At 48.1% G+C, this 19,533-nt stretch overlaps 1 protein-coding gene across 2 annotated transcripts in view; it reads left to right on the top strand.

Moving 5' to 3' along the window:
- The window catches only part of TTC37 (tetratricopeptide repeat domain 37), a 539,154-nt gene that overhangs the window by 131,830 nt on the left and 387,791 nt on the right, over positions 1–19,533 (top strand). For both annotated transcript variants that reach the window (XM_029573103.1, XM_029573110.1), the window contains exons 12-14: positions 8,502–8,585; positions 8,691–8,794; positions 8,980–9,106. In XM_029573103.1, coding sequence (XP_029428963.1) covers positions 8,502–8,585; positions 8,691–8,794; positions 8,980–9,106 — 315 coding nt within the window. The remainder of the gene's footprint in view (positions 1–8,501; positions 8,586–8,690; positions 8,795–8,979; positions 9,107–19,533) is intronic.

The following is a 19,533-nucleotide window of genomic DNA, read 5'->3' on the forward strand; positions in this document are numbered from 1 at the left end:
CTCACGTGCAGCCGCACAGAGTTGAACTCTGTGTAACAGCTTTGGAAAGCTCCGCTTTCCCGGGCCTGACAGACAGCCCAAGACAGCATGGCTGATTCATCCTGCTATCTACGGAAACACCATTTACGATAAGCAAACTTGTTTTTCTCACAGGACAAGCAGGATGGTAGTCCTCACATATGGGTGACAACATCAGGATGGAGCCCAATCATGGAACACTTTTGTCAAAGTTTCTAGAACTTTGACTGGCACCTACTGGGCATGTCCAGCAATGCACTGACCCGGCATCCAGCAGGGGTCCCCCTTCAGTCTCTCTTTTTCCGTGCAGCAGTAGCCACGCGGGTTAAGGAACTCTCTTGAGATTCCTGACAGGAATTTTCCTCACAGAACTTCTTTAAACATTTTCAAAACATTCTACCCCATAGGGGTCCCCCTATCGATATCCGTACTCCGCGGTCAAAAGGTAAGGCTTTACCCTCATTTGCGGTCGATTCCCATGGAGTTTTCCCTTCGGAGCCTACTGGCCATAGACCGCACCACGGCTAAATTTTTGTCGAAGCCATGGCGTCGAGTTTTCGTCGGTGCCCCGATTGTCCTCGGACAATGTCCATCACAGACCCGCACAGAGTTTGTGTATTGTGCTTGGGGGCTGACCACGATACCCTAACTTGCACTAAATGTGCCCAAATGACGATGAAGGGTCGTAAGGCCCGCTTGGAGAAGATGGAGTTTCTTTTTCATTCAAAACCCCTGACTCCATTGACCACTTCGTTTGAGACGGTGCCATTGACCTCTCGCCAGCAGTGGGACACCGGTGCTGCTCGACCGGCATCGACTATTCCTAAGGTGTCTACTTCTTCCTCCTCACCTCAGGAGAAAGGACCGAGAAGAACATCGGGAAAAGTGTCAACACCGGCATCAGAAGGCTCAGTCTGCTGATCCAGGCAAGCCCTCTGCATCGGCGTCGACAGAGCCACCGACAAAGAAATCCCATCCAGAGAAGGCCCCCATCTCCTCTGCGACTGGGTCACCAAGGCGTTCCCCACCTTCGTTGGTGCAGGGAGCCGCGATTCCACTTTCACCGGTGGACCCTCCGGCTACGCCTCTATTGCCTCCCACTCCGGAACCGGGGTTACATGCCCCAGGCTTCCATGAGGAATTGGATTGGATGATCCAAGAGGCCATTGGTAAAGCACTGAAGAGCTTCCAGCTGCCATCGATGTTGGTGCCCCCACTGGTCACCGAGCAGATTCCTACAGCGCTAGCACCGCTTCTAGGGAGACTGGACGCATTGATGGGTGCCCTTCCACCGTTGGAACCGAGGACACCAGTATGTCCTTTTCCTTCGGTGCCGATTCCTTTGTCATCAGAAGACGAGGAAACACCCATTCCCCTTCCACTGTCTGGAGTTTTACCACAGACTCATCCGTCGATGTCGCCGGTTCCATCGTTGTCTCTGTGCCTCCATCGATGCCGTCTGTTCCACATCAGATACCATCGATGCTTAGGCCTGGACCTTCGGGAATAACACCATTTCTCCCCTCTGAAGATCCTCCGGGAGCTGGTGATCAACCTTATGATCCTTGGACTGATTGTTCCCAGGATACAGATCTCCCCTCAGAACCCTCTCCTCCTGAAGAGACGGCGTTCTCCTCCAGAGGATCTGTCCTTCATTAACTTCAGCAAGGAAATGTCTGAGACTATTTCATTTCAGCTTCAGACAGAAGAAGATTCAGGGCATAAGATGCTGGAAGTACTCCAGTTCCTTGATGCTCCTAAGGAAATCATGTCTATTCCTTATTGATCTGTTAGAGGAATTGGGAGCACCCAGGCTCCATTCCGCCTGTATACCGTAAAACAGATGCCACTTATCTTGTGCAATCAGCTCCTGGATTTCAAAGGTCACAACTAGATCATCACTCGGTAGTTGTGGAGTCAGCCCAGAAGAAAGCAAGGCGTTCCAAACCTCATTCCTCCATACCTCCAGAGAAGGAACAGAAATCCCTGGATGCTTTTGGCAGAAGGGTATTTCATGGCTCAATGCTTATATCTCACATTGCTGCCTACCAATTATACATGATCCAGTCTAACAGGTACCTGTTTAAAAAGATCTAAGATTTTTCTGAGTCTTTACCAAATCAATTCCAGGATCCACTCAATACTCTGGCTCAGAAAGGTCTGGAAGCTGGCAAGCATGAGGTCTGTGCTGCCTATGACATCTTTGACACTGCTTCCAGAGTGTCTACAGCAGGAATCAGTGCATGAAGGTGGGCCTGGCTGAAGTCCTCCGACCTAAGGCCAGAAGTACAGGACAGATTTGCTGATCTGCCCTGTGTTGGAGATAATCTCTTTGGAGAAAAAATCCAGGAGACGGTGGTGCAGCTAAAAAACCACCATGAGACGCTGCGTCAACTTTCTTCAGTGCCTTCTGATTTCTCGTCTACCTCTAAGAGGACATTCAGACGAGACTCTAAGCGGCCGGCCTACAAACCAAGAAGGTATTACCCTCCGGCTTCCCGAGGTCGACCTTCTAAACCTTATCAGAAAGGTCAATCCAGACAATCCCGACCACAGAAGACCCAGCCTGCTCCTCAGCCGGGTCCAGCATCAGGGTTTTGACTCCTTCCTGGAGAGCATATGCCAACCTCCTCTTCCATCTGTACCGGTCGGCGGTCGCTTGTGCCTCTTTACCAACAATTGACACACAGTCACCACCGACCAGTGGGTTCTGGCAGTGGTCACTCACGGTTACCACCTCAACTTCCTGACTGTACCGGCAGACTCCTCACCTCGGCTCCCGTGGGGATCATCCGACCAGTCTCTCCTTCAGGATCAGGTTGTTTCAACCCTCCTCCAGTTCCGGGCAATAGAACCAGTGCCCCTCTCCCAACAGGGGCAGGGGTTCTATTCCCGGTATTTCCTCATCCCAAAAAAGTCAGGTGGCGTTCGTCCAATTCTGGACCTTCGCGCCCTAAACAAGTACCTTCAAAGAGAGAGGTTCAAGATGGTAACTTTGGGTTCGCTACTTCCTCTTCTTCAAAAAGGAGACTGGCTATGCTCTCTAGATCTCCAGGATGCATACACACATTTCAATCATTCAGTCTCATCGCAAAGTCCTGCCATTCCTGGTCAGCCCTCGTCAATTTCAGTACAGTGTACTGCCATTAAGCCTGGCGTCAGCTCCACGAGTATTCACCAAGTGCCTCGTAGTAGTCGCAGCCTTTCTCAGGAGTCAGGGTATCCATGTCTACCCTTATTTCGACGACTGGTTGATAAGGGCCTCGACTCAGCAAGCCGCATTGGCGTCCTTGCGTCTCACTCTCCATACCCTGATCTCCATAGCGTTTCTAATCAACTATCCCAAATCCAAGATAGTTCCATCCCAAACCCTGTCTTTTATAGGGGCTGACCTAGACATTATACAGGCTAAAACCTTCCTACCTCAGGGTCGGGCTTTCACCCTTGCCTCTGTCGCATCTCTTGCAGACTCGAGTATTCTCCACTGCTCGTCACTTCCTCATACTGCTAGGCCACATGGAATCCTCAGTGCATGTCATTCCGATGGCATGACTAGCTATGCGAGTCATGCAGTGGACCCTAAAATCCCAGTGGGTTCAAGCTTGTCAGCCAATGTCCAGTATTGTTCCCGTTACCACACAGCTCAGACTATCGCTGGCCTGGTGGATGCAACACTCCAAAGCTAACTCAAGGCCTTCCATTTCAGGCTATAGAACCTCAAATTACCTTGACGACAGAAGCCTCCAACCTAGGGTGGGGTGCTCATGTCGGCGACCTGCAGACTCAGGGAACCTGGTCTCCAGAGAAAGCCAAACACCAGATAAATTTCCTGGCGCTTCGGGCGATCAGCTATGCCCTCAGAGTTCTTCAGGATTGTCTCTCAAAAAAGACCATCCTGATTCAAACTGACAATCAGGTGGCCATGTGGTACATCAACAAGCAAGGGGGAACGGGCTCCTACCTCCTGTGTCAGGAAGCTGCACAGATATGGGCGTGGGCCCTTTTCCACTCGATGTACCTCATGGCCACCTACTTGCCAGGCGTGGACAATGTGTTGGTGGACAAGTTGAGCCGCACGCTTTTTCCACACGAGTGGTCTCTCAACCCCGTAGTAGTGGACTCAATATTCCAATGTTGGGATTATCCTCACATAGACCTCTTTGCATCAGTCCACAACCGCAAAGTGGAAAACTTCTGCTCTCTCACTTGCAGTCACCACTCACAACTGAGAGACGCTTTCGCCTTCTCGTGGGCCAGCAGTCTCCTCTATGCATACCCTCCACTTCCACTCATATCAAAGACTCTCATGAAGTTTCAGAAGGACAAGGGCGTAATGATTCTGATAGCTCCTCACTGGCCATGCCAGGTGTGGTTTCCAATCCTCCAGGATTTATCAGTATGCCACCACATTCCTCTGGGGAAGGATCAGCTTCTGATAACTCAGAACAACGGATGCCTGCGCCACCCCAATCTCCAGGCCCTATCTCTGACTGCCTGAATGATGAAAGGTTAATACTCCAACTTCTTAACCTTTCAGAGTCGATATCCCGAGTCCTTGTAGCTTCACGAAAGCCTTCCACGAGAAGGTCTTATCGTTCCAAATGGAAGATGTTTACAGTATGGTGTATATCTATGTCCTTAGACCCCTTCACTTGTTCCACGGTGAAGTTTCTGGACTACCTCTGGCACTTATTGGAGACAGGCCTCAAGACCTCCTCCATCAGGGTGCATATTAGCGCGGTAGCCGCGTTTCATAAAGGCGTGGGGGATGTTCCTATTTCGACATAACCCTTAGTAACGCGCTTTATGAGAGGTTTGCTCCACTTAAAACCTCCTCTGCACCCTCCGGCCCCTACTTGGTACCTTAATGTAGTTTTGGGACGGCTCATGAAACCTCCGTTTGAGCCTCTCCACTCATGTGATCTCCGTTATCTCACGTGGAAAGTAGTTTTCCTTCTCGCTATCACGTCCGCTCGCAGAGTTAGTGAATTGCAGGCGTTAGTTACCTAGCTGCCTTACACTAAAATTCGCTAGTTGTGCAAACCCTGATCTGTATAACATGTAACCAATCCAAATACAAATGACCTGTTATATAGATGTCAAATAAGATTAGAAATCTGAGTGTACCTTCATACGATGCTGTAAGAAATACAGCTATCGTGTCTATAAGCCTGTCTGAAGGCTTTAAAAATCATTAGGTACCCCAGTGATGAATGAAAACTCTTGAAGTGTCCACTGTCCACTTTGAAATTATTACATTGATGATCGCATGAATACCGCCATGATAATCACTTATCTTTGGCTCGTGGTCGGTCTTGCTTCAGCCGACATCCAGATGTTTCGGAGACTGGCTCCTTCTTCAAGGGCTGCTTGTTCACAAGAGAGACCCGTGGAACACTGATAGAGTATACAGGAAGACATCTTTCAGTTATTGAAAAAATCACTTAACTTAGGCTCTATGGGAAGAAATACATACTTGATTGCTATGGCAGTATACAGCAATACTAGAGGATAAAACAGTGCTAGTTTCCCTCTGGTTACCCCGTTTTTTTCAGCGGAGCTTCACGGACCGCCAACGCAACGGAATAAGTCCACACTTGATGAATCATCACTGCCATAGCAATCAAGTATGTATTTCTTCCCATAGAGCCTAAGTTAAGTGATTTTTTCAATAACTGAAAGATGTCTTCCTGTATAGTCTATCAGTGTTCCACGGGTCTCTCTTGTGAACAAGCAGCCCTTGAAGAAGGAGCCAGTCTCTGAAACATCTGGATGTCGGCTGAAGCAAGACCGACCATGAGCCAAAGATAAGTGATTATCATGGCGGTATTCATGCGATCATCAATGTAATAATTTCAAAGTGGACAGTGGACACTTCAAGAGTTTTCATTCATCACTGGGGTACCTAATGATTTTTAAAGCCTTCAGACAGGCTTATAGACACGATAGCTGTATTTCTTACAGCATCGTATGAAGGTACACTCAGATTTCTAATCTTATTTGACATCTATATAACAGGTCATTTTTTACACTAAAATTCTGCATGACAGGGTAGTGCTCCACACTCACCCTAAATTTTTACCAAAGGTAGTGTCGGAATTTCATATCAATCAATCTATTATCCTACCTACGTTTTTTTCCCAGGCCCCATTCAAACCCAGGAGAACAGGCTCTGCATTCCTTGGACTGCAAACGTGCCCTAGCCTTCTATCTAGACCGCACGTCGGCCCACAGGAAATCCACTCAATTATTTGTTTCTTTCGATACCATCAAATTGGGAAATCCTGTGGGAAAGCAGACTCTCTTCTCCTGGTTATCGGACTGCATTTCTTTTTGTTACCAGTAAGCAGGCTTTCCGCTACAAGACCATGTAAAAGCACACTCTGTTGGGGCCATGGCGACATCAGAAGCACAACTCCATTCAGTGCTGCTTGCTGATATTTGTAAGGCTGCTACCTGGAGTTCTCTCCATACCTTCGCAGCCCATTATTGCTTAGATAAGGCTGGCACACAAGATTCCATCTTTGGCCAGTCTGTTCTACGCAACTTGTTTTCAGTTTATCTTCCCAATATCCTTCCACCGACCCGTTCATGGTTCAGGATGCCCTCCTACCAAATTTCTACCCCTGTTGTGCCTGTTGCACGTCTTGGTTACATTTGGTGCATTGTTCGGGCATCCTCAGCTCAGTACTCACCCATATGTGAGGACTACCTTCCTGCTTGGCCTGTGAGAAAGCAGAGTTGCTTACCTGTAACGGGTAAGCAGGATGTTAGTCCTCACGAAACCCACCTGCCACCGCGCGGAGTTGGGTTCATTTACGTTTTCTTATTTTATTTTTCGCACTTTTTACTATAAGATGAGACTGAAGGAGGACCCTTGCTGGATGCAGGGTCAGTGCATTGCTGGGCATGCCCAATAGGTGCCAGTCAAAGTTCTAAAAACTTTGACAAAAGTATTCTGTGATTGGGCTCCATCCTGATGATGTCACCCATATGTGAGGACTAACAGCCTGCTGTCCTGTGAGAACACCTGTTACAGGTAAGCAACTCTGCTTTCTTCACTGTGCTTTCATTACCACCTGTGCTTCATGGCTGTTATATTCATGGCCACTTTTTGTGAAGAAAAACTGTATGTACTGACATTAGTTCTGAGTCCAACCCCTCTCTCATGTATTGCTGCCATAGCATTCCAAACTCAGGTTCACTATACTTAAATGTTATTTTTCTATGATTACATACCTCTGAGATTAAATTTGTATGACAACAGTTCATGGTATAGACTGCTCAACTGAAATGATAAAATTTAATCTATATATAAAATGTTCTTCTGAACTAATTTTGCCTTAATTCGAATACTTGGATTTTTTATAACTTTGTTTTTAATAACGGAATTAAGTAGATGTGGAACATAACTCACAGAAGACTGGTGAGCAAGACAATCTGGAGCAAAAACTATAAATTGGGCAAGAAGTTAATTGTGTCAAATTACAGAACCACAAAAATTAGCATATTGTATTAGGGTTAAAAGGAAAGTGTACCTGTTTGCAGATGCCAGAAAATGTGTAACAGAGCAGGCATGACAGGGAGATAGATTAAATGAAAGTAAAGTATAACAAAGTTAGAAGAATCTTGTATTTGTAGTTGCAGAAATTAAGGCATCACATATCATTTGTGAGGAAAAGAACTGGCAACCTCTAAACAGGAAAGGGAATTGGGGACGTTATCTCTGATCTGAATTTAGCCAATCAGTGTGACATGGCAATTAGGAAAGCTAATAATATACCTGAATGCATAAGGAAGAAGGAAGCAATATCAACTCTCTCTATCCAGCTGTGGAGATCACATCTGCAAAAAGCCATTAAGTGGAAAATGTTCAGAGGAGGGCCTTAAATGGGGCATGATCTGTTATATAAACTTTTTATATAGAGATGCTTAAGAAACTAAAGATATGTAATCTGCAAGAATGGAGGGAGAGAGAGCAGACAGAAATATTGAAATATATTGCTGGCTTCCATAAGCTGTTAAAGGTAGCATTTCTGTAGAATGGGAAACTGAAGAACAAGGAAGTCATTATATGAAACTGAATGTAAGAAAATGCTGCTTCACTGAGAAGGTGGTAGGTAGATAGCATAGGCTTCCAGCAGAGATGGTATGAGCCAAAACAATGGCAACATTCAAATATGCATGAGATAATCACAGAGGAACCTTAGTGGTAGGGGATCAGATTAAGAAAGATGTATTGTAGTACAATAGACAACTATAAATGGATAAACTGGGTGAACTGAGTGGTCCTTACTGCTGATATCATTTGTATTTGCAATGCTTCTGATACAGGTATGGTACTAACTGTCAGCCAATAGAATTATTCAGTTTTGAAATCTGTAGTCTGGAAAGTAGTGCATGAAGGGTACTCTCGTATAAATATAATGTAGAATTTACGAAAAATACTACTAGATCTTTTTCTCTTTATCATTAACTTTTAGGTTTCAGAAATCAAAGATCCTGTGCTCTTAGTATTAAAGGGTCAAGCTTATCTTAACAAGGGCTTACTTGATCAAGCCTCTGAGGTGAGTGCCATTTTTATTACAGACTGATACCTTTTTTTTTATATATAAATTATGATCGTGTGTTTACTTGTGAAATGTTGACTTTGTTTTTCGTGTTTTTGAAAGAATGCACAAAACCTTATGCATTCCCACCCTCACCTGGCTGAGGCCTATGCATTGGAGGGACTGCTTCATTATACTCAAAAGAACTATCAAGCAGCAGAAAAAAAGTATGTTTGCTTTTATTTTTTTCATTTGAAATAATTGCATTCATAAAAGTTGTATTCTTAAATATTGTATTAAAAAATGAAGTTGTGTACATATATATCATGCCGACAACCTGTTGCACTAAGGTTAACAATATTTGCTTGAAAAAAAAGCTAAAAAATGTTCTACAGCTTTTGTGTTTTTGCAGCTTTCAGAGTGCTATTGAAAGGAACCCTGAAAGCGCTGACTATTGTTTCTTCCTGGGGTTAACTTACTGGTACATGGGTGAAGAAACAAGAAGAGAGAAATCAAAAGCACTTACCCAGTTTTTAAAGGTATTGTAAAACTCTTACCTTTAGAATTTCATAGGCACTGAAATATGGAGAAATTTAATTTTACCTTATGGTTCCCTTTCCTGGAGTCCAGCTAGACCAGTCTAGATGCATGGGTTATGCTCATCAACCAGAAGATGGAGAGAGAGAATTACAGACTTGGTAACATCACCTATATAGGATCCCATGCTGACCTGTGCATGCCCGTAATATGAAACAAGCTAAGAATATCACCCTAAAAGCAATCTATGTCACTGAACCACGGGACTTCCAGGGGAGAGTTTCAAACAAACTGAACTAATATTTCCTTCTGCATTTAGAATAACTATTATGGACTAAAAATCTTAGTTTATCCTGAAGATAAAAAGAAAGTATCCCTTCTGAAAAACATAAGTGAATACAGAAAAATTATATGTTTGACAAAACAGGGAGGGTTTGGACTTGTCCGGCTGGACTCAAGGAATAGAAATTATCAGCTAAGAATACATTTTTCTTTCTTCTTCAGCCGATCTCAGGGTTAGTGGGGGGTGGGAGGTAAGGTTGTAGGTGTGTGTATATATCTATATCTGTATCTATATATATATAAAGCACATCCTCACCAGCTTGTTGAATGACTTTACTATCTTGGCATTGATGTATGTGGATTCTTTTGTTACCTTTGACATAGGATGGTTTTCCCCCTCGATTGGATTTTTCAGTTGTATGTGTTTTTCTGTATTCAATAAACAGATTTTCCAAAAAAAAAAAAAAAAGGAAGCGCACTAAGCTGAGCTTTAGAGGAAACATCCACTATATCAAGTCTCAGCGTCACTTACTTCCTGTACGCCGATGACATACAGCTAATCTTCCCAGTAACAAACACCATAGATAACGTACTGAAAATCGCAGCCATGACCATCAACAAAATCAAACTCCTTCTAAATCAACTGAAACTATGCATCAATACAGACAAAACTGAATGTATGCTGTTAGAAAGAAACAACTCTGGAGATCACCAGAATCACTCCATCGTCATTGACAACAACCCCACTAAGCTAAAAGAATACGTAAAAGATCTGGGAATCTGGATGGACCCTCAACTCAACCTTAAACACATCTCCATGAAAATAAAAGAAGGTTTCCATAAACTAGCAATCCTCAAACACCTCGAACCATTACTAAACCAATCAGACTTCAGAACAATCCTTCAATCCTTAATTTTCTCAAGCATCGACTACTGCAACTCTCTCATGATTGGACTCCCCAAATCAACCTTACACCCCCTACAAATACTACAAAACGCCACCGCTCGAATTCTCACTGGACACAAAAGAACAGATCACATCTCTCCTGTCTTAAAAGATCTACACTGGCTCCCCATAGAAAAAAGAATAGAGTACAAAACACTTATCAATCATCCACAACTCCATTCACCACAATGATCATGACTGCCTCAGCTCCCTCATCCAAATTCACCACACTTAACGCAACACCAGGTCAACTAACAAAGCACGCCTAGAGATCCCATCAGTCACCACAGCCAAACTTACCACAATCAGAAAAAGAGCATTGTTGAGATTACTTAACTGATAATCTCCTTTTCCTTAGTGTAGACAGATGGACTCAGAACGAATGGGTATAGTATGCTCGTGCTAGCAGTTGGAGACTGATCTGACGTCAGCACGCGTATATATACCCCCACAGGAAGTGTAGCAACTCAGTAATCTTCCTTGCAAAAGCTGTTATGGATGTGTGTGTACTGACGCTCAGTGAAATAGTGAAACAGGATTCCCCTGACCGATTGATAGTAGCTGGAGACCGCCAGCATTCCCAACCGGAAGGCGTCGACACCTGGCAAAGGGGACGCTCTTATGTAAACAAATGACATGGCTTACCTTGAATCGGTGAAACCCATGTACACTGGCAGCTGGGCGGGATGCTGAGTCCATCTGTCTACACTAAAGAAAAGGAGATTATCAGGTAAGTAATCTCAACATTTCCTAGCGTGTAGCCAGATGGACTCAGAACGAATGGAATGTACAAAAGCTTTACTCCCAGCCTGGGCGGGAGGCTGCCTGAGGACCTTGTAGGACTGCCCTCGCAAATGCTGTGTGCTCCCTGGCCTGGACATCCAGACGGTAGAACCTGGAGAAGGTATGGAGGGAGGACCATGTCGCCGCTTTACATATTTCTGCAGGCGACAGCATCCTGGATTCTGCCCAAGATGCCGCTTGTGCTTTGGTAGAATGAGCCGTGACCTGTAGAGGCGGAGACTTCTCGGCCTCTACGTAAGCTGCTCGGATAACTTCTTTAATCCAGCGGGCGATGGTGGGCCGAGAGGCCGCTTCACCTTGTTTCTTTCCGCTGTGCAGGACGAAAAGATGGTCTGTCTTTCGTACTTCTTGTGTCATTTCCAGATATCTGGGCAGCAATCTGCCTATGTCGAGATGGCGTAGTAAACGCCCTTCTTCAGATTTCTTCAAACCCGCCGTGGTAGGCAAGGATATGGTTTGGTTAAGGTGAAATTGTGAGACCACTTTAGGTAGAAAGGAAGGAACCGTGTGAAGATGGATAGCCTCCGGAGTGATTCTGAGAAAGGGATCACGGCAGGACAGGGCTTGCAGCTCTGAGATGCGGCATGCTGAACACACCGCCAGTAAGAACACCATCTTCAACGTTAGAGAATGGAGAGACAAGCCCCGAAGGGGTCTGAAGGTGGATCCCGCGAGGAAATCCAAAACAAGGTTGAGGTTCCATAGGGGCACTGGCCACTTCAGTGGCGGACGAATATGCTTGACTCCTTTCAGGAAGCGAGAAACATCTGGGTGCTTGGTAAGTCTTGCCGTCCCTCCTGGGCCCGTAGCAAGACAGTGCAGCCACCTGAACCTTGATGGAGCTGAGGGAGAGACCCTTCTGAAGCCCATCCTGCAGGAAATCTAAAACAATAGGGATTGTGGTCGCATGTGGATTGGTGCCATGAGTGTCGCACCATGCTTCAAATACTCTCCAGATCCTTACGTAGGTGAGGGATGTGGAAAACTTGCGAGCTCGGAGGAGTGTATCTATCACTGGCTCCGAGTAACCTCTTTTCTTCAGTCTAGCCCTCTCAATGGCCAGACCGTAAGAGAGAATTGAGCTGGGATCCTCGTGGAGGATGGGACCTTGACGTAGAAGGTCCCGGGGAGGAGGCAGGGGAAGGGGCTCCCCTGCCAGTAGTCTTCTCATGTCCGCGTACCAGGGTCTTCTTGGCCAGTCTAGTGCCACTAGAAGAACTAGGCCCCGGTGTTTCTGAATCTTGTGGATGATGGCGCCCAGCAGAGGCCACAGAGGAAAGGCGTATAGCAGAGTCCCTGGAGGCCATGGCTGAACCAGGGCATCGATTCCGTGTGAGAACGGATCTCGCTTGCGGCTGAAGTATCTGGGTACTTGAGCATTGGACTTGTCCGCCAGTAAGTCCATGTCCGGAATCCCCCAGTGATCCACAATCATCTGAAAGGCTGTGGGTGACAGCTGCCACTCTCCCGGATTTAGGCTTTCTCTGCTGAGGAAGTCTGCCGTGGTGTTGTCCTTCCCGGCAATGTGGATGGCGGAGATGTCCTGAAGATTCGCCTCTGCCCAAACCATCAGCGGGGCTATCTCTAGATATACCTGACGGTTGATGTATGCCACCGTGGTGGCGTTGTCGGACATCACTCTGATTGCTCTGTTCCTCAGTCTGTGAGCAAATCGTAGGCATGCCAATCGGACTGCCCGGGCCTCTAGACCAGTGGTTCTCAACCCTGACCTGGGGACCCCACAGCCAGTCGGGTTTTCATGATATCCACAATGAATATGCATGAGAGAAAATTTGCATGCACTGCCTCCATAACATGCAAATTTTCTCTCATGCATATTCATTGTGGATATCATGAAAACCCGACTGGCTGTGGGGTCCCCAGGACAGAGTTGAGAACCACTGCTCTAGACGGTTGATGTTCCACTCCGACTCTTCTCTGTTCCACCGCCCTTGTGTGGTGAGTTCTTCGCAGTGTGCTCCCCAGCCGCTCAGGCTGGCATCTGTGGTGAGCAGAGTCCACTTGGGGGAGGACATCTTCGACCCCCCTGCTCGTGTGGTTGGACCGCAACCACCACCGTAACTGGGTCCGTACTCTGGCTGGCAGAGGTAGGTGCGTGGAATAGTTCCGAAAGCGGGGGCTCCAACGAGAGAGCAGGGAACTCTGTAGAGGTCTCATATGGGCCCTTGCCCAAGGTACCACTTCCAGGGTGGAGGCCATAAGGCCGAGAAACTGCAGATAATCCCAAGCTATGGGCCGACTGGCTCCCATCAAGTACCGGAGACACGTCTGAAGTTTTAACCTTCGCTTGGTAGTGAGACTGACTTTGCCTGCCTGGGTGTCGAACTGTACTCCCAGGTATTCCAGTGATTGGGAAGGCTGTAGGCAACTCTTGTTGAGGTTGACTACCCATCCCAGGCTTTCCAGAAGAGCGATCACTCTGTCGGTTGCCCGATGGCTCTCCTCTTGTGATTTCACCCTGATCAGCCAATCGTCTAGATAGGGATGGACAAGGATTCCTTTCCGTCTGAGTGCCGCCGCTACCAGTACAACCACCTTGGTGAAGGTCCGCGGTGCCGTGGCTAACCCGAAGGACAGAGCCCGGAATTGGAAGTGGCGTCCCAGAACCTTGAAGCGCAGGTAGCGCTGGTGATCCGGATGGATCGGGATATGCAGGTAGGCTTCTGACAAGTCTAAGGCCGTGAGGAATTCTCCTGGCTGTACTGCGGTCTTGACTGAGCGCAGAGTTTCCATGCGAAACCTCGGGACCCTTAAGTATCGATTGACTGACTTGAGGTCCAATACGGGCCGGAAAGTGCCCTCTTTCTTGGGTACCATGAAATAAATGGAATAGTGTCTAGAATTCATTTCCCAGGCAGGTACTGGGATGATGGCTTTCAAGGACAGGAGCCTCACCAGGCTAGCTTCCAACGCTGCCCTCTTGTGTATGGGACACGAAGATTCCACAAACCTGTCCGGAGGGAGATGATGAAAGTCCAGATAATACCCCTCTCGGATGATGGCGAGGACCCACTGGTCCGACGTAATCTCGACCCATCTGGGGTAGAAGAGGGTTAACCTGCCCCCTATGGCTTCATCCCCCGGATGGATCGGCTGATTCTCATTGTGAGGCGCGGCCGGGCCCTGAACCCGAGCCGGCTCCCCTCTTGCGCTGCTTGGTCCGAAAGGACTGGTTCCTGGCCTGAGGACGAGGTGCCTGGTAGCGACTCCTATAGGGAGTGAAGCGCTGGGAGCTTCTACCTCTGGAAGGCCTTGGAAAGGCGCGCTGGTTCGTTCTGAACCGATCTTCCGGCAGTCGAGGTACTGGAGAGACGCCCCATGTGCTGGCCAGTCTATCAAGGTCGCTGCCAAACAGGAAAGAGCCCCTAAAGAGCATTCTGGTGAGGCGTGTCTTCGAAGGAGCATCGGCTGACCAATTCCGGATCCAGAGCTGCCTCCTGGCGGCTACGGAGGAAGAAATCCCCTTGGCTGTTGTCCGGACTAGGTCTGATGCAGCATCCATGAGGAACGAGAGAGCTGACTCCATGTCTGCTGCTGGAGCATTGTTCCTGACCTGCGACAAGCAGGAGCGCGTCACCAATGTGCAGCAGGTTGCGATCCACAAAGATAGAGCCGCCACCTCAAAGGTCTGTTTCAGAATGGCGTCCAGTCGCCGGTCATGAGGCTCCTTGAGGGCTGCCCCCCCCCCTCAACTGGAATGGTAGTGCGCTTGACCACAGCGCTAATCAAGGCGTCCACCTGAGGGCACGCCAGCAGCTCCTGGATAGCCGGTGCCAGGGGGTACATGCCCGTCAGGGCCCGACCCCCTTTGAATGAGGCCGCTGGTGCAGCCCATTCTAAATCGATCAGTTGCTGGGCTGCTTGCAAGAAAGGAAAATGGCGGGCTGTAGGACGAAGGCCTTCCAGCAGAGGGTTCTGCGTAGAGGGTACCGTAGCGCTGGGACCTGTAATAGCCAACTCCGCCAGGCACTGAGATACCAGGTCGGAGAGATCCTCTTTAGGGAAGAACCGCCTCATGGTTCGATATGGCTCAATCCCTGAGGGAAGTTCCCCCTCGTCCGGGGGTTCGGACTCGTCTGGTGAAACATCAGGGTCCGTCTGAACCGGAGTGTCTGGAGGCGGGAGGTCCTGCCCACGATAAGGGTGCGAAGGTCCAGGGACAGGATCCACAGGAGCTGCAACCGCAGCAGGAGCCACAGCAGCAGCAGGGCCTGGATGGGAAGCTGATTGCATCCGTACAAAGGCATGAATTCCCTTAAATTCTTAGATCCACCCAGGAAATGGAAGCGGCCTCTAATCGCCGGGGTACTAGGTCCCCCGGGATTCCAGGTTGGTCGAGACTGCCCGCTAGATCCGGGGTAGCCCCTGGAGAACTGTCAGCAAACCTCGGTTGAGACTGGTCCTGGCCCGAGGCTCCCACAGCCTCCTCACATTGGGCACAAAGGGAGTCTGGCTCTTCACTGTGCATGGCCCGAAGCTGGCATGCTGAGCAGAGGCCGAGGGCTTTAATGCCAGAATCAGGAGGCGCCGCCGCTGAAGATGCTGAGGCGTTCTGTTCCATCGAGGAATATACGCCAAATACAATAGGCGCACAACAATATGCGACAGCAATGTGCGCTTAATACAAGAAGCGCTCAATAGTATGCGGCAGCAAAATGGCGTTGAATAAAACAGGCGCTCAATAGAATGCGGCAGCAATATGCGCTTAATACAACAGGCGCTTAATAATATGCGGCAGCAATATACGCTTAATACAACAGGTGCTGAATACAACAGGCGCACAATATTATGCGGCAGCAATATACGCTTAATACAACAGGCGCTGACTACAACAGGCGCTCAATAATATGCGGCAGCAATATACGCTTAATACAACAGGTGCTGAATACAACAGGCGCTCAATATTATGCGGCAGCAATATACGCTTAATACAACAGGCGCTGACTACAACAGGCGCTCAATAATATGCGGCAGCAATATACGCTTAATACAACAGGTGCTGAATACAACAGGCGCTCAATAATATGCGGCAGCAATATACGCTTAATACAACAGGCGCTTAATAATATGTGGCAGCCATATACGCTTAATACAACAGGCGCTGAATTCAACAGGCGCTCAATATTATGCGGCAGCAATATACGCTTTAATACAACAGGCGCTCAAGAATATGCGGCAGCAATATACTCTCAATGCTATCCAATATGCGCTCATTAGTCTGCGGTCAGCAATATACGCACAATGAAATACAATATGGCGACCTCCACGGCGTGCCACATGCAGGCACCGCTGCCGATCCTCGTTCCTCGGAGACCAAAAAGTAAGAGATGTACGCCTTACCTGATCCTCGGCGCTTCCCGGCTGGAACCCGGGCGGTCTCCGGCTGCGGGGGGAGAGGGCAAGTACCTTCACCGCCGTGCTTGAGGAAATGCACCCGCTGCCTTGTCCACGCCGGGACTGAGGCGCCTCTTTCGCCACGCCCGAGCCCTTCTCGCCCGGGGGCTACGTCCCTGCTGCGATTCGGCCACCGGACCGAGGTCTTAACCCTCCGGGGGATCGCGGAAATCACCCCGGGAAACTCAACTGGGGGAGGGACCCCAAGGGTATCACCGCAGGAGTGCGGGGCTCGATGTTGCTGTAGAATTTTAGTAAGAAGAAAGTAGAAATAGAAAGTAGATTGGAAACACGCTCAGCGAGCGTGCAGGCTCTCCAAACTGCTTTGGAGACGGAAATTACTGAGTTGCTACGCTTCCTGTGGGGGTATATATACCCGTGCTGACGTCAGATCCGTCTCCAACTGCTAGCACGAGCATACTATACCCATTCGTTCTGAGTCCATCTGGCTACACGCTAGGAAATCTCAATTGCTGGACCCCATCTTTGGAATACACTACCAGCCACTCTACGACTTCAAAGCGATAACAAAACTTTCAAAAAACTACTCAAAACGTGGCTTTTCAAACAAGCATACAAGGAAGGGATAGGCTAACCTACCAAAGGTCAAAACCCACCAGTCCAACACTACCCCATCTCCTCCCCTTTCCCATCACCTTAACCCACCTCCTCACTCACTAAGCTCCCCCACCATTGTTTTTTCTTTGGACAGCATACCTGGACAAAGATTAACAGTTATCATTATGATTATTATTATTATTATTATTAAATGTTATTCTATTGTTATCCCGAAGTTTAAGACACTTAAAATATAAAAAAAAATATTGTTATCCTGAAGTTGCTAATGTTAATCAATGTTTTAGTTGCCCCCCTGATTTCCTTGTATATCATTGTTATAAATGTAAACCGGAGTGAAGGCCAACACCAATACTTCGGTATATAAAAAACTTACAAATAAAATAAATAACCAGTTGCGTAACCAGAGAAGCCGCCTCGCCGACACCATAGTTCTGGAAGAGGTATGAAGTAGATCGTAAAGAGCGTATGTTCCATAGGCCACAGTCGCTTCCAAGCGCTCGGCCTGCACCGATTCTTGACAAAGTAGATCTTTGGTGCTCTGCAACTGCTGCACCCACTGGAGGCTAGCATGAAGCTGCTACAGACTGCTGCCCGAATGCCGAGAGCAGACACTTCAAAAATCCTCTTGAGATGAACTTTGAGCTTTTGATCCTGTCGCCCCTGCAACCGGGATGGTTATCTTTGTGACTGCTGACACAGAAGCATCCACTTCAAAAGCTCAAGTGTCTCCTCCGGTAATGGATAAAGCTTGTCCTTAGCCCGGCCCACTCTCAGGCTGTCTCGGAGTATCCCACTCCCGGACCATCAGCTGTTGAACCATAAGGTGAAATGGGAAGGTCTTGGCCAGACCCCGTAATCCTGCCAAGACAGGATCCACTGTGTTCTGGCCTGGATCATCCTCTGGAACCGCAATGCCAGCTCTGTCAGGACATGTGGGATCAGAGGGTCTAGTTCCTCCCTCTGAAACAAGTGAATGACCTTTGGATCATCTCCGTCCAAAGGTAAAGCCTTTTCCGGCTCTTCATTCTGATCTCCGCTAAGGCGAGGAGGGACCGAGGATGAGTCGTGAGCTAAGGGCCCCGTTAGCTCTGATGCTCCAGAGGGGCGATATCACCACTGTCGCCCCAAGGCTTAGGGGCCCCTGATCTTCCGGTTCCTAATGGTCCCCTGCAGCTCCTGCCATTTAGGGACCTTCTTGGGGGGGGGGGAGGTCCTTCAGCTGGTCTACGGTGAGAAATGGTGCCAAGTGTGATTGGCTGGCCAGACAGGCTTTGTGCATTAAGGGCACAAAATTCATTGTAAAACCTGCTGGTCCCCTCGAATCCCCCTCCATGGGATCGGGTTCATCGTCCAACAACTTGTGGAGAGAGTCCTGAGGCTCCTCAGGACTCAAATCCGCTGGAGGCAGGTTGGGCAGGAGGTCCCTTCCCCTTGTCACTCTATCCTTAGCGGCATTGAAGGATTTCAAAATGACAGCCGTTCCATCGCTTAGTGGGAACAAGTTATCCTCTAGCTCTGGAGCAGCAGGCTGCTTGCCCGTACCACAGGACTTCCCTGATGCCGCCCCTGCCGCTTCCGAGGAATCCTTCCCTCCGGGGAGGCAAAGAGTACAGATACTTTGTGGGAGAGCCACGAAGATTGCTCCCCGCAGGCCGAACAACGGGTCCCTTGCGGCATGATCGGAGGGAGCGCGCGGGGGGGGGGGGAGGGGGTTCTGACAGTGAAAGCTGTCAGAGAGAAACCCCAGGAGCCTGGGTTGCGGTAAAACCGCTCGCCCTTATCCTGTCCACTACAATGGGAAAAAGTGGCCATGCGGTGAGTGAGAAACTCAGCGATTCTGATGAGATGTCTGCCTTCGGGTTTTTTTTTTAAAATGTTACCGACCCAGGGCAAGACTTCTCCGGATCCAAGAGGAAGGGGGGAGAGACCGGACCACCGGTGAACACCCCCAGTGCCTCAGAAGAAAAGGGAGCAACTTTGGGTTACCAACCCTTGATCCTGCAATGCCTACTACCAGGAAAAATGACCCTACTTGGACCTGCCAATCCCCTGGGAGGAACAACAATTCCTTGTCCTGCTTGAGGAGAAAATTTGATATATAATTATTATTATTATTTTTTTTTATAATTGTATGTTTATTGCTGAAAACACTTCAAACATCAACATTCAGTTGGGATTACACTTCACCAAACAGTTTCTGATTATCCCCCCAGTTCCACCCCCCTTCCCCCCTCCCTTGCTGTCCAACCATATGATAGTCCGATAAAGCATCAAGCATATGTCCATATATATAATTTTTTTTTTATTTGAAAACCCAAAAACCACAGGTTTTGTACCATCTCTATCTGCTGGAGATGGAGAAATACTGAGGAGATGCAGATGGCACACCCAGTTAAAAGGGAG

Source organism: Rhinatrema bivittatum, chromosome 1 (assembly GCF_901001135.1).
Source record: "Rhinatrema bivittatum chromosome 1, aRhiBiv1.1, whole genome shotgun sequence".
In the NCBI taxonomy this organism is placed as follows: domain Eukaryota; kingdom Metazoa; phylum Chordata; class Amphibia; order Gymnophiona; family Rhinatrematidae; genus Rhinatrema; species Rhinatrema bivittatum.